The sequence below is a fragment of the Misgurnus anguillicaudatus genome, chromosome 23, assembly GCF_027580225.2.
Source record: "Misgurnus anguillicaudatus chromosome 23, ASM2758022v2, whole genome shotgun sequence".
NCBI classification, from domain to species: domain Eukaryota; kingdom Metazoa; phylum Chordata; class Actinopteri; order Cypriniformes; family Cobitidae; genus Misgurnus; species Misgurnus anguillicaudatus.
In genome coordinates, this window is record NC_073359.2 from 8,656,307 (window position 1) to 8,672,605 (window position 16,299).

The 16,299-nt window shown below is 36.5% G+C and overlaps 1 protein-coding gene and 1 long non-coding RNA gene across 7 annotated transcripts in view; both read left to right on the forward strand.

Moving 5' to 3' along the window:
* Positions 1–16,299, forward strand: part of LOC129453090 (sialoadhesin-like) — a 205,332-nt gene that overhangs the window by 147,178 nt on the left and 41,855 nt on the right. The window contains exons 1-2 of one of the 6 annotated variants that reach the window (XM_073862008.1): positions 14,714–14,965; positions 15,457–15,509. The exons of 3 other annotated variants lie outside the window; for them this stretch is intronic. In XM_073862008.1, coding sequence (XP_073718109.1) covers positions 15,461–15,509 — 49 coding nt within the window. In that variant the 5' untranslated portion in view covers positions 14,714–14,965; positions 15,457–15,460. Of the gene's footprint in view, positions 1–14,713; positions 14,966–15,037; positions 15,375–15,456; positions 15,510–16,299 lie in introns of those variants that run through there. 2 more of the 6 variants (XM_073862006.1, XM_073862007.1) reach the window with 2 other exon arrangements.
* Positions 3,012–3,510, forward strand: LOC141359470 (uncharacterized). The gene is made up of 3 exons (XR_012365939.1): positions 3,012–3,096; positions 3,209–3,269; positions 3,366–3,510. It is a non-coding gene; the product is annotated as an uncharacterized lncRNA (long non-coding RNA).

A 16,299-nucleotide genomic window follows, 5' to 3' on the forward strand; every position in this document is an offset into this window, starting at 1 on the left:
GTATTTTTTGCCTAAATATAGTCAAGGGGGTTGTATGATTCTTTGGTTCACAACTTCCTATTCTGAAAGTTTGATCAATTCTGCAACAAATGTATTTATGGTAACAGACTCAAAAAGTTTTTCTTGTGTAGTTTAATGCAAGTTCAGACTAACATTTTAATTTTTTTGGTTTAACCTCTGCCACAGCTTTTCAAAGCTGAAACTCATGTAGATGTAGCAGAAACGCATACAATCCCACCAGCAACCCAGATTTTAGATCAGGTAGTCTTCGTGTAGCACCCATTTAGAGCTGTAAGATGGGTCCCAGATGGGTTTTGCTTATGTTGTACATTTGGGAACTACCTTAAAACCGAGTAAAATCCTGCATATAACCTACATGGGCAATTGACAAGGGGCAAACATGGAACCCACGGACAATCTCACTTACAACCCATATTTCATGACCATGTTGTCCCTATGTAGTACCCACATAAAACTCAAATCTGGGCCCAACATAGGCATTATGCATATTGCCCAATTGGGGCCCACCAAACACCCAGTGAAATCCTGCAGATAACCTACATGGGTAATTGACAAGGGGCAAACATGGAACCCGCGGACAATCCCACTTACAACCCATATTTCATGACCATGTTGTCCCCATGTAGTACCCACATAAAACTCAAATCTGGGCCCAACATGGGCATTATGCATATTGCCCAATTGGGGCCCACCAAACACCCAGTGGAATCCTACAGATAACCTACATGGGTAATTGACAAGGGGCAAACATGGAACCCGCGGACAATCCCACTTACAACCCATATTTCATGACCATGTTGTCCCTATGTAGTACCCACATAAAACTCAAATCTGGGCCCAACATGGGCATTATGCATATTGCCCAATTGGGTCCCACCAAACACCCAGTGGAATCCTATAGATAACCTACATGGGTAATTAACAAGGGGCAAATATGGAACCCGTGGACAATCCCACTTACAACCCATATTTCATGACCATGTTGTCCCCATGTAGTACCCACATAAAACTCAAATCTGGGCCCAACATGGGCATTATGCATATTGCCCAATTGGGGCCCACCAAACACCCAGTGGAATCCTACAGATAACCTACATGGGTAATTGACAAGGGGCAAACATGGAACCCGCGGACAATCCCACTTACAACCCATATTTCATGACCATGTTGTCCCTATGTAGTACCCACATAAAACTCAAATCTGGGCCCAACATGGGCATTATGCATATTGCCCAATTGGGGCCCACCAAACACCCAGTGGAATCCTATAGATAACCTACATGGGTAATTAACAAGGGGCAAATATGGAACCCGTGGACAATCCCACTTACAACCCATACTTCATGACCATGTTGTCCCTATGTAGTACCCATATAAAACTCAAATCTGGGCCCAATATGGGTGTCGTGCATGTTGCCCAGGTGGGGCCCACCTAGTAGCAAGTGCAATCCTGCATGAAATCCATGTGGGCAACTGGCATGAGGCCATTATGGAACCCGCGGACAATCCTATATAGGGCCCATTTTTCAGCCCAGTTCATACCCATATGGGCCCTATATACAAATGTTGGCTGGGTGAGAGGTGACAGGTGCAGCTGATTAGTACTCTGGTGATTGTGATCTGTGATGATGAGGGGTGTGTGTAGAAGGACCTGGCAAATCCGTGACAATAGTAGTGACTTGAGTGTTAATAAAGAACTAACGATTAATTCTGCAGTAATTCCTTATTAGTTATACAGTAAGTAAGATACAGTATTCTAAAGTGTTACCAAAAAGGGTAACTTTTACTCTGAGTAAAGTTAAAATGATTTACTTTTTACTTTTACTTGAGTAGATTTTTAGACCAGTAACTTTACATTTACTTAAGTAAAATACTATTTAAGTAACTGCTTTTACTTGAGTACAATATTTTCCACTCTTTCCACCTCTGATCACGCGACACAGCTTTGTTTAATTTCAAAACTCAACAATGACACGAAAGAAGTGTGTTTTTGGATGTAAGGAGAAGAAATTATTATCCGGGGTAGCAGCAGAGTTTTGGGTGTGTGTTTGATGCGCTGGATATTCCCAACCGGGTCACGAGTTGCATGCGGTAAGACTTCTGTCTTATGTTGGAAATAGGCGCATGCATATTATATAAATGACACGAACATGTAGTGAATCATAAATAGAACAGTGTTGTATAGTGTTGCATGACTTGTACTCGCTCCTCCAGCAGTAGTAACTCCTCCTTCTTCCTTTTTTCGTACGTTATCGGAAAGATTCGGTAAAGCTAATCTTTCTTTTATAAATCTGATTAAACTAAAGACTCTCCGGAGATATAAAGGATGTCATACTACTCTATAGGTAATCCAGATTAAAATCAGAAATGCAGAAACAGCATGTTATATTGGAAATTTTATTGGTTCTAATGGAATATGGCCCAAAACACACTACAGTGTAGTGGTTTTAATGGTAAAAGCTATGGTTCCTTATGGTATTTAATGGAAACCATTAGAATTTTCTGTAATGGTTTTATGTTTTTTTCCAGCAGGAAGTTGAGTAGATCAACAAACTATTTCAAGTCTAATTCTGAAAAGTATTTCATGTGAATTATGTTTTATGAAATCTCAGGTACACAGGTGATAAGCAGCCCAAACCCTGTGATAGATGGAGAAAAAGTGATATTAAGCTGTTCAACTCCATGCACTCTGGATAGCAAACATACTTACATCTGGTATAAGAATGGACAACAGGTAACAGATGGATTGAGATTATTAAACAAGCTGTACCTGAACTCAATCAACAGAAAGGAGCTACAAGAGTATTCATGTGCTGTAAGAGGTAACACAACATCTCATCATACATCTAACTTTAATACAAAATGATCAAATAGATCGCCAATCAGCATCAGTTCTTGACATCATCGCTGAAAAATGTTAAAAAGGTTCTACTTTGTCCCACATATACAAAAATAGTCTGTCCATCCAAAATTTGTGTTTATTTTTTCAGAAACATCCTCCGTGTTTGGTCATCTCACAGTCTGTCTGCTGGTGTTTCTCCCTCAGTTTCTCATTTTAGGAGCTCTGTGGATGTGGTAAGAAAAAATATCAAGTAAAATTCAAAACTGCACAACACACTGTGGATATTTTAATATAAATTCAGATTTAAAGACTTTGAATTATGGAGTGTGAATTCTGATCCTACAGGTTTTTCATCAACATGAACAAATTAAAATCTAAAAACAGAACTGATGACAAACATGAAGAGGTGAGAAATTCTGTATATAGAGAATCTTCTGTAATACAATAAACTAATGCTCAGATTTTATAACATCATCTCTTTTTATGTGTTTGTCATTGTTAGACTCAAGTGGTGCACATGTCTGTGATCAGCTGAACTGCTGGAGTGATGTCACAACTCTCTATGACATCATCACCTATCAAAAATCTCTCAGCAGTGACATCATTGATGCAGTGATGATATATACAGTAACAATGACAGTCTTGTGTCAGTGTAGGATGATACTGCAATCTATTCGATTACATCTTTACTAAACCAGGCTGTTACTGAATTCCAGACTGCTTTTCAAAAACTGCTAATCTCTTACGTGTGTTTTAGTACTTATTTCTTAGAAAAATTTGAGAGGACTTCACAATGCCTAAATCTTGCAAAAGCATTTTAATATTTCTGATCAAAACACAAAGATGTTAACTCTCTGATATTTTTTTCTTTCTTTTTAATGAGACATACTGTAACACTTTGAATTTTATAATTTATGAAATATGCCATCACTACATTATAGTTACTTTCTGAACTATTAATTAACTCAGTTGTCTTTTTGTGGCAATAAAAACCTGCAAAATTTTTGCATCCGAATGCAAAAAAAAAATAGTTTTATTTGACATTTTCTGGATAAACATCACTATTTTAACAGCTTTGTTTATTCACAGTCAAGACCTAAAGTAAATCAACCTTTAAATTAATGTTTTATATAATGTAGTGTGGATGCGGTATGCTAATGGACATAATATTCACCATGTCACCTATGATGGCAACCTATGATGTAATAACCTTTAACAAAACCTGATAAAAGATGGACAAACCCAACAGGTTGGGTTGTACAATCAACCCAACTCTGTGGGTTTATTTTTAACGCATCTGTTGGGTAAAAATAACTTTTATGTTGGGTTGGAACAGCCCAATGTTTGGTTTATGTGATTAAAGCTGTACAAAATATGTAAGGGAGAATCCACGGCTAGCCATGCATTAAAGGGTTTTAATGTACGACGTAGAGGCAAAGAACCACCCGACGCGTAGCGTCGTAATGCAAAGTGCATTAAAACCCTTTAATGCATGGCTAGCCGTGGATTATCCCGCTTATACCTTGGTTATTTGCCAAGTTAAAGCTGTAATTAATGTTTACAGTGTATTCTTTTAACAGACGGGTAAAAATGACAGTCATTTTCTTAAAGGAGCTGTCCGCAGTGTTTCTACTTAAACTAATCCCTTTTCAATTGCCTTCAGAGGTGGGTAGAGTACCCAAAATCTTTACTCAAGTAAAAGTACAAGTACTTATACAAAAATGTACAAAAGTAAAAGTATCAATCTAATTATTTACTTGAGTAAGAGTAAAAAAGTATTAGATGAAAAAACTACTTAAGTAGTTAGTTACTCGTTACTTCCGATCTGATAGAGAAGTAAGTGCAAAAGCACTGAATTTCAGACTACTTTTAGGGTTTTCACAAACTCTCCTTAAAAGTCTCATTGTTCTGCTTATAAGTAAAGCAGCCTATCTCAGTCCTGCAATGGGTACATTAACATCACATAACGTGTCATTTGAGAAAAAATCTAAAACACACACACACACACACACACACAGATGTTTTTCTGACGGTTAACTCTGTATTTATTTTCATGTTCACAACACAAACTTGTCAGTATCTGCCTTTAAACAGGCAAACATTAACCAAAAAAGAACGTGTGTGTCTGTTTGTTATCATGTTTTTATATGAATAGTTTTTTTCATTGCCATTAAAGTGCAATTACTGAACATAAACAGGAGCTTAATAAAAATGATCATTTTAAAATTTCATATGGAACTTATCTGTTTGTGCAAATCAACTCTACATTTATTATAATATATAATACATGTTTCTTTAAAATCAAACTTTATTCTTTTATTTTTATTCATTCATTCTTTAGGAAGGATTTAAATAAAATACAATCCCGTTTTTATTTGAATGTATTTTCTACACATTAGTGAGGTGTCCGGATTTGTGTATAAATGCAAGACGTCCTTACATTATGCTGTTCAGTTTGTTTAGTTGTGGGGAAATGATATGGAAATGTGCAGATGTGAACGTGCTGTTTGTATGGTTTAACTTACACTTGTTTGGTCATCGCTTGTACAAGAGTGCATATGGCAAAAAAACTCAGTGTGTGAAATGACCAGTGATGCCACAGTTACTTTGAAAAAGTAATCTGATTACTGATTACTGATTACTCCTTTAAAAAGTAACTAAGTTACTTTACAGATTACTTGATTTTAAAAGTAACTAAGTTAGATTACAAGTTACTTTGTTAGTTACATTCCAGTCCAACACTTACTTTATTGGAAGTGCATTTTTAACAGTAACGTCAACAATGTATCTCCTGACATTTTAAGTTGAACTGTTGTGTTTTAAAAAATATATATATGAGTCTTTCTTGACTTCACTTAACATAAATACTGACTGTACTGATATTCTATTATTGAGTTTAATGTTGTGTGTTTTTTTTAACCTTTTGTTTATTTTATATTATATTTTATTTTAAGCTGTTTGGTTTTGTCTGTGCAGCACTTTGTGAGACACTTGCTGTTTTTTAAAAAGTGCTATATAAATAAACTTTTGATTGATTGATTGAAATAGGGAATAGCAGGGGCCATTTTCAGAAAAACTTAATTTTAAAAGCTAATGTTTTAGACAGAGCTATATTTTTGCTGTGGTCAATAACTTACAAGTGTGGTCTATCAAAACCAGCTAGAATTTTGAACAAATGTAAAACGACTTCTGTATAATTTCACTTTAAACAAGAGTAGTGAATTGTTACTTTTGACCTTGACAGCAGGGATGAAAGTAACACACAGGTGGGTCAAAAGTAATACAACAAAACATGATAGATTTTTGTGTTATACTTGTTTTATTAAATATATATGACTATGACCTCTTTAATATGTAACTGCAAATTTATTTTGTCATTTATCTTTGTAAAAAATAATTAAATTACATTTTTATTTTAAATTTCAGTTTTATCAAATGTTTCAAAAGCAACCAACAGTACAAACTTAAATTGCTGAGACAAAAAACGCGATATTTGTCAACTCTTTCAGAGGTTATGTGCTAATATGCTGTCATAGTGAGATGCAGATGTTATCAAGGCTCGGAGAAAATCGCTTTGTTACTTTCGTTCTTCAACTCTACCACACTTACTGGTTTTGCACTGAAGTCCAGCTTTTGTTGTTTGGGGAGTGGATGACCTCCTGCTGCTCACTGCGTGCTTCGCACCACTGGGTGGGACTTGCTCTTAGTTTGACTGTCTGTGCCGTGCCGCGACTCCAAATGTTTTTTTTTTATTTGACGTAGTGTTTTTGTAGCTGCATCTCTCTTCTCTCTCCATTGTATGTTGTTTACGTTTGTGTCGCTTACACGTGACCTGAGTTGTCCTCGTGCTGAAAACGTGACTTGTCGCACACCTGACTTCACTTCCCAAGACGCAAGAAAAAATATACAAGAAAATATATATTTTACTAAGGAAAATTTAAAAAATAGTAACGCACAGTGACTTGAATAAGTAACTTTAATCTGATTACTGGTTTGGAAATATTAACGCGTTAGATTACTCGTTACTAAAAAAAGTGGTCAAATTAGAGCAATGCGTTACTAAGTAACGCGTTACTGGCATCACTGGAAATGACCAGTGTTCAAATAGACATTACTGTGACTTACCACTTCAGGTTGGATCTTGAATTCCTGGATGCTGAACAAAGCATGCATCGCATTATGAAACTATTCTTTTTGACCTCTTGGAGTGAAAACATAGACCGAACTTGAAGCCGCCATGCATGCTCTGCCTCCGATATCTCGCACAACGCACACGCGCCCTCATCTGCTTCTCCTATCATCTACGCGCGGACGCAGCCTGTCTCGCGAAACTTTCGAACACGCCCTATAAACTTTTTTTTAAAATATATTAGGGCTGTCAAAAATAACGCGTTAACCCAAATTGATTTTAACGCAACTAATTTTATTAACGCCAATTAACGCAACGCGCAATTTCTGTTTGACCCTTGGTCCAGCCCATAGTTGAATGAACAGAGACGCAGACAAATGGGATCCTGTCTAAATGATTCAAAGGTTTTCATAGAAATAAGAACATTAACCAAATCGTCTAGCAAATCCAATGCTCTAAATGCTCGTTGGACACCTGAAATGATCTATTTAAACGTCTGAGGTGTAACGTTCCCGTCCTCCTAATGCTTAATCTAATGCAAAGATGCGTCTCAATTCATTTTGGTTTCGCTTTTATGCATGACTTAGAAAATAGACTGCAGGACTTGCTTGATGTTGAAAGAGTCATTAAGAGATATAAAGTTCGGTACCTGATTATTGTTAAAGAGTTATTAAGAGCGACAAGACTCAAAAGCGATCTCCTCACGCTGACTGACTGACATCTGAAGCGCGTGCACACAGACCCGCGAGTGCGCGACCCGGATATATAGACATCTACACAAAATTAAAGTTTTACAAATATCTGCTTTGATAAGAATTCACGCAGGTAGGATCTATAATCTGTTATGTATTAAGTAAATGTTTGGTTCACTGTTGGGTAAAAATATCTGATGTGTAACATTATATTAGATCACTTAGATTTTAAGCAGTCTGTCACAATGTCAATCAAACAAAAGAAAAAAAGTTTAACATATATTGATGATGTTTTTGCTTTGTGTGTGCTAAATCTTATAGTTTTATCAGTGATTTTAAGGTATTGATGTGGTAATTTAATGTATGGATGTGGTGATTTTTCTGGTCATTTAACTTTGCTGACTCTTTCAACTTCAAACAGGTGTAGTTCTGTCTTATTTTGCTATATTCCACCAAATCATGCATTGTTCTATGTTTTAATAGAGAATGTCAAAATATATACAACAATTTCTTTGAAAATTTGCTAATTTCGACTAAATTTGACAGCACATGTCAAAAATGATGCAGCATCAAATAAAAATGGAGAAAGAAAATTCTTCTTAATGGAAAATGCATATACAAAACAATGGCTTGATGGTTCTGTTAAAAATGTAAACAGGCTGTTGTTAACATACATTTGCATAAAGCATCTATATATGTATATATGATCAGAGTATTAAAAACCTGAAAAGTGTTAAATTAAAGTAAATTTAGAACGGATAAAAATGTGTGATTAATTTGCGATTAATCGCGAGTTAACTCATGAAATCATGCGATTAATCTAGATTAATTTTTTTAATCTATTGACAGCTCTAAAATATATTCATTAATTAATACCATTTGACAGTAGCGCAGAAGTAAAAGTACAGTTTTTTCACTAGAAATGTACTTGAGTAAGAGTAAAAAGTACCTATCCTTAAATTTACTCTAAAAGTACTAGTTACCCAAAAAATGTACTCAAGTACATGTAACGAAGTAAATGTAATTCGTTACTACCCACCTCTGATTGCCTTTGTGTGAAGGGGTTGTAATCTCACATTAAAAATATAGCTGCAAGCAGCGATGGCGGGCCCTCGCACTTTTTTTTACCGCTACACAGTGCCTCCGAAAAAACGATGCACGGTGGGCAAGTGCATCAAGTGGGTAAATATCAGTGGACTATTTCATGTTGCTGCTGAACCATTTATGTACTGTAGGTAAAAGAAACCCCACATTTTAGACCAACGGGGGAGCTAGTGAGCCACTAAATAGACACGCCTTTATCTGACCTTTTTGTCAACACTTAACAGCCGACAACTCTGATGTGTGTGCCAAATTTAAAGTTAATCTAAGCACGCCAAGAGCCTTAAATATGCCTGAAATAAAAGTCAAGTTTGACGCGTTGCCATGGGAACAGCGTTCGAGATGTCAAAAATTCCTTCACAATTTATCATCTACAATGTCTCGGCATCATGTTGACCACTTTTGGTGTCAATCGCATGAAAATCTTAGGAGGAGTATTTAAAAGAACATCACATGGAACTGTCAAAAAATCCACCTTTTGTGATTGCCACACTTCCTGATGCTTGTTGGTGGCGCTATACCCGAGACTCACAATAGGCACATCGATGCGATCGGAATCCTTGGCCGAACATACACACTGCGTATCATCCCAATAAGATATTTTTTGCTTTAGATAATAGACACTTCCTGTTTCTCTGAATTCGCCATAAATTTGTCGCTTCGTCATGGCAGCGCCGTTTGAGATATCAAAAATCCCTTCACAATTTAGCAAGTCCAATGTCTCGGCATCATGTTGACCACATTTGGTGTCAATCGTATGAATTCCCTAGGAGAAGTATTTAAAAGTTAATGACTAACACACTTCCTGTTGCCTGTTGGTGGCGCTATACCCGAGACTCACAATAGGCACATCGATGCGATCGGAATCTTCAGGCGAACAAACACCCCACGTGTCATCACTATAAGAAATTGTTTGCCTTAGATATTAGACACTTCCTGTTTCTCTGAATTCGCCATGAATTCGTCGCCTCGCCATGGCAGAACCATTCGAAATATCAAAAAGTCCAATGTCTCGGCATCATGGTCACCACGTTTGGTGTCATTTGCATGAATCCCCTAGGAGGAGTATTTAAAAGTTCACCACATGCATTTTTTAAACAATCCGAAATAGCCGACTTCCTGTTGGGCGGAGCTGATAGGTTAGAGCGCAAAAGTTGTTCGGGTCGATGAGATCTATATGTGTACCAACTTTCGTACATGTGCGTACATGTTTGCACGATCTGTGCTTCAATGTTTTTTTGCATTACGGGGGCGCTACAGAGCCCCCGTGCCACGCCCGTGTTCCAGCCTTTGCCCGTTCGCAATGACAGACGACTCTGACGTCTGTGCCAAATTTCAAGAGTTTTCGAGTATGTTAAGGCACCCAAAATGCCCAAAAGTGTTAAATAAATAAATAAATTCGAGCAAAACCAATAGGGCTTCGCACCTTTCGGTGCAGGCCATTCTGGCCTGCTCCTCGGTGCTCAGGCCCTAATTATTCACTTTGCGGGGTTTGCTATTACCTCTGAAAAAAAATATTATTTTTATGTGAAAGTACCGGGCCGGATTTGCCGCAAAATCCAGTGATGTCACCTGCATGCACGCTCCCGAGCCTCTCGCCTCGTCTACTGACTTTGCGCTCAACAGCGACAACACTGTCTGATAACAGACTGAAACGACCTGCTCCCAGCACAACACAGACTCCAACACAAACTCCACAATTGTGAAGAAAAAAGTTATCTGCTGAAGCTCGTAAGACCAAACGCGAATCGGATCAACTTCGGACAAAAATACGGATTAACATTGGCAGGGCATTTGAATTATGGAGAAACCTCCGCTTTGTTTTGGGTATAAAACGGATCCGGAGTTGGCTTTCATCCTTTTGGACAGGTAAGCTAACATTACTACAAAGCATGTCAAATATATTTCGATTATGTGCTTTAGTTTTTTAGATGTTGTTTCGGTTTGCTAGCCTTCGCTTTAGCATGTTTGCCCAGCCGTCGTCGATCGATGACATAAAACTGCGGACGCGTTTGTTTGCGTGCGTCCGCTTTTTAAAAGTCTTTAAACTCGTACAGTCTGACATTGATGGAAACAGAGATTATACAGTGTGACATGAACTTAACTACGATATTGATCGCACAGTGTGGCAAGCAACAACTACGGTGGCCGTGAGGTGCAATTTTATTTACAAGATTTAAAACAAATTTACAAGTTTTTTAAACAAATGTACAATTTTTTAAATAAATGTACAAGTTTTACAACAAATTTACAATGAATGAACACATTTACAAGTTTTTTAACAAATTTACAAGTGTTTAAACAAATTTACAATGAGTGAATAAATGTACAAGTTTTTTAAACGAATTTACAATGAGCAAACAAAATTTTTTAACATATTTACAATAAGTAAACAAATGTACAAGTTTTTTAACAAATTTACAAGTGTTTAAATAAATTTACAATGAGCGAATAAAATTACAAGTTGTAAAACAAATTTACGTTTATTACGGAAAGGGTAGATACAATACAATAGATTTTTTTTCCCTTAATAATAAAAACCTTCATTTAAAAACTGCATGTTGTGTTCACTTGTGTTATCTTCTTTGACTAATATTTAAATTTGAATGATGATCTGAAACATTAAAGTGTGACAAATATGCAATAACATGAGAAATCTGGATGGGGGCTAACACTTTTTCACACCACTGTTTATAAATTTGTTCCAATGTATATTTTCTATCTACTGTACAAATTGTAATAGTAAAGCAAAGTAAAAACATTTAAATGAAATGTCTGTTTTGGGGATTAAAGGAATTTTTCACCCAATATATGCATTTGTTTTTTCATTGGAACAGATTTGGAGAAATTCAGCATTGCATTGCTTACAATTGGATCCTCTGCAGTGAATGGGTGCCGTGAGAATGAGAGTCCAAACTTTGCACCTCTTGTGAAGTGAAAAGATGTTTGGACATTAGCCCATGTTATGCATATCCGACTGACTGTTGCCTTGGACAGATTAAAAGTCCTGTTTTTCCTGTGTTTTAAAACTATGATTGTGTTTCTGTTGTGCAATATAGCGTGTGTTCATGTTTTGTGTGTAAAAAAACACAGTATTTTTCACATAATTACTTATCTCTATAGCACTGTTTTCACTGTCCTAAAATCGGGCTGGTTTCTTCCTTGTTCTATGAAGTCCCTCCTTCAGAAATATATATCGAGTTTTGATTGTGTAGTTGTTTGTTTAGTGTGTTGTGATTTAACAGCAACTTAGCTTAGCAGACCCATTTGAGCTTTGCTTGCGACTGACGTATTCCTGTGGGTGAAAGTTAGTAAAAAAAACTCTTCTTTGGATATCATTCAATCGGGAAGTAGAGGGCTGTAGTCCAAACCGTCCGTTTGCTGTATGCTTTAAAAGGGAAATTCTATTAAAGAAAATATATCGCTTGGCATTGAATTTTGAGCTTTACAATTTACAGGTATTATTTATGCTCTAACGGCAACATTATACACAAACTTCATTTTAAAAAATGGGATCAGGAAAAACGGGACCTTTAAACCTTACAGCTAAATCTGCGGAAAGAAGCCCCTGCCTCATACAGCAGAGAAACAAGAAAACTGATCCAAGACACAAATGTTGCGAGCATGATGTTGTGCTCTTCCATAATAGGAGATGTTTCCAGGTAATCATGGTCTTACAATGCCCCCAAACCACTGTTAGATCTGTGTATTGAGAAAGAGTAAAACATTACAGTACTATCACATTTAGAGAGGATTAAATGAAAATATAATTTATAGGATAAATTTTGGTAATTTTAACAAATCGTCTCATTACATAAAATCTTAATCTTTTAAAGATTATTCAGATTATATCATCGAACAAGTTAACGCACCCTTGATTCCTCTGAAGTGTCCTCCTGGGTTGGAGTTTACAGCACCATGTACTGTACAACCATGTTTAGCACTTTCAAATGTGTTTTATGTAATTTCAAATAGTTTACTGTAAAATGATACCAAACTTTTGTATGTGTAACCTACTGTAGATTAAAATACAATTTGTTTATTTGTGTTATGTTTATTTCTGCCTTACTGTAAGTGGTAATGCATCATATTTGTTATATATATTGTATCCAATGAGCTGTTATGTGTAATTTGATGGACTTGGAAAATGACCAATCAGAGTAAAAGTGGGAGGTTTTCAAGGGAAAAATAAAGTTTTTTTTTTTAATATAGAGCGGGGGAAAAAGAGGAGCCCTTCAGAAAGACGGAGACAGAGATCGGATGAGTTGGTCAATGACTAACAACTATTAGGAGTAAACATATATCCAGAACTGTTCTTATTTCTCCGTTGGGTTTATAGTAGGACAGTTTTCTTGTTGTTTTGCGTTTTGTGACTGTTTACGAAGTCGGCGCAGAGTTCAGCGGGCGCCATGTTGTGGTAACAGTTCTGCACACGCTGATAACAAGACGGACATCACCTGATGGGAAAACACCCCGTCTCCATCGTCAAGGTTTAGCAGCCGTCCTTCATTTTCGTGTGATCTGCAAGCTCGTCGTGTTGGTGGATTCGCCCGTGCGTAACCGCGAGGACTCGCGGCCTGGCAGTGTTGAGCACCCTGGGTCTGTATCGGAGGATTTTTCCGGCCATATTGCGTGGAGGTTGTGAGTACTAACTTCAAGTGATTTATATACACTCGGGTTTTCAGCGTATTTCAATGTGCACCAACGTAAAGGGCCCCAACGAAAATCCAAGCGCTTGGTATAGAGACAGTTGAATGTCGAACTGGATAATGTAAATTAATCTGGGTAATGTTTTATTAAACTGTGTGTTTCAAACATTTGTGATTTTAGGTTTACATTTTGTTTCATTGCAGAGTTTAACTCCGTTTGAAAGCGGAGTTAGAGTTACATGTAAAAGGGCACTGTTTACATTTCTAGATTGTTCTACTGAGTCATTTACCTACTCGGCTCCTTCGAACTGAATCAAATTCTCGGTCAGTTTTTCCCAATAGAGAATCGTCACGGTATTTGAACAAGATTTGCATGTGGGCAGAGCTTGTGGTCGTGTTATATTGAAAGTTTAAAAAAGGAAAGTATTAGAGAGTACTTTTCTTTGTTTTTTTTTTGTTTTGTTTTTTTTGATAACCATTTAATTTGTGGACATATGAGAATGTAAACAAATAAACCAGTGTTTCATCTTTTCTAATTACCTTGTTGAAGAAATTATTTAAGGAAATAAGTCTACACAAAGACACTTAGTCCAACTTTATTGATTTTATTAAGAGATGTAGTGTATTACAAATTCTTGTGTGTACACCTCTCTTAATTGGAGGCACCGCGTCACTTATTTCTGCTTGTATACTTAAAGAGAAAATTCAGCACGAATTCAACATTCAAGCAGCTGAGGGCACAGGACGTACTGTTTCATTTATTAATAGCGCCATTGTGTCTTACTATAGGGTTACATATGTAAACCTCTGCATGTGGGTATGGGAAGCTTTTGAATTTGGATAGGCCAAATACATGCGGAATTACCCAAAATTACCTCAGAGCATGACTGGTTAAGCTGTTTGACAATTCACTGGAAAAAAATTATTCCGTTTTAGACTCCAACGTCAGTAAAAAATAAGGAAGGAACTTAGACTTAAAGTGAGAACTTCACAAACCACCGCTGCCACTTTAAAGTCAGTCAACTCCACAACAATATGTAATGTGAATATATTTAATATTTTAAGTTCAAAGCATGTTTGTGGTCATAACAGTTGTGTTTTACTGTAATTATAATTGAACTTCAAAGATTAAAATCAAGTTAAGACAGAATTATGTGATGATGTGAAAAGAGAGAATTTATATGTGCGTCAGGTTTTGTCGACACAACACGTTCACGTGTGACACACCTGTGTATCCTCTCTCACAACTCCTCTGAAAACCTCCTCACTCCTCCATCCTCAGCTTCTCGCTCTGCTATTAAACTTTTGAAATGTGCTTCATGACTGAGTTTGAGTTTTCTGAGTTGTGGGTTGGTGGACAGAGGAGCGAGAAAAAGATGAATCATGAATCTAAGAAGCACCCAGAGTATTTCCTCTTCCTCTTGATCTTATTGTGTTTACTGGCAGCTGTAAAACACATTGACATCAAGAACTGTGCTGGAGTTTGGAGCAGCGATATGAAAATAATTTATGTGTAAATGTGAACAACTAAGTATGTATGTTATGATTTTTATTCTTCTCTTAAATTAGGTTAATTTAGCTGTTCTGGTATTATTTGATTTCAGTTTATGAGTCAACGTGTTAAACATGGCTGAAATACTGTTCACACAATTGAAAAAAAACAAAGTGTATAATATTTATTTTGACACTGAATTTGTATTTAACATTTTCTAAGAGTTAAGCTATTTTTGTTGAACATTTACTAATAAAGAAATTGATTCATGCGGTTTGTGTTAGACTGCATTTACAGTTTAAGACTGCTGCAAGTGTTTACGTTGGCTTTAGTAAGAAAAAGGAAGGAACTGAGATCAGCAGCTTTTTATAGCTATTAGTTTATAAAACAAAATCTTAAACACCACTGCTGCAACTTGAAGTCAGACAACTCAACACCAGTATATACTGTATGTATGTTTAATCTTTTACTGAAGTTGAATTATAAAATAATATTTCAAGCATGTTTGAATATTTGTGAATTCTTCAAAGTGAAATGATGAACTCCAGACTTTCATATCCGATCCTGTTGTTACACATTCAAGGTATGAACACTATTGAGTGCACTACAGTTTAGTTGATGTTGTTGTTGTTGTTAAAATCACCAAAGCTTTCTTCTTGAACCTTTTAACAAAGTCAATGGGGACAGATGGATTGTTTTCCCCCCTGGTGGGCGTGGTTTTCAGGTTATGACATTTTGTGCTATGTCTCTATGTGTGGATGGATTTTTTTTTGTGAGCCAAAGCACACAAACAGTTGTTCAGACCTCCTCCACAAAGAAGATCTGTGCACATAGGCATCCAGTGCCGACCAAGGACACACCAAGTTAAAGGATTAGTCCATTTTCTTAAAAGAAAAATCCAGATAATTTACTCACCACCATGTCATCCAAAATGTTGATGTCTTTCTTTGTTCAGTCGAGAAGAAATTATGTTTTTTGAAGAAAACATTGCAGAATTTTTCTAATTTTAAAGGACTTTAATAGAACCCAACATTTAAAGGGGACATTCCAGAAGACGTTTTTAAGATATTAAATAAATCTTTGATGTCCCCAGAGTACATATGTGAAGTTTTAGCTCAAAATACCATATAGGTAATTTATTGTGGCATGTTAAAATAGGCAATTTATGGGGCTGAGCAAAAATGCACCGTTTTTGTGTGTATCCCTTTAAATCCAAACGAGCTGCTCAGGTGGGCGGAGTCTCAAGCGCTCCCGCTGTAGAGCTGACAGAACATCGAGGGAGATTCTCTCACGAAAGAAGTTTGTGAGCGATGTTAAGCATTATAAATATGAACAAGTTTAAAAAGTCAAGTATCTGTTTTATGCATACTAAA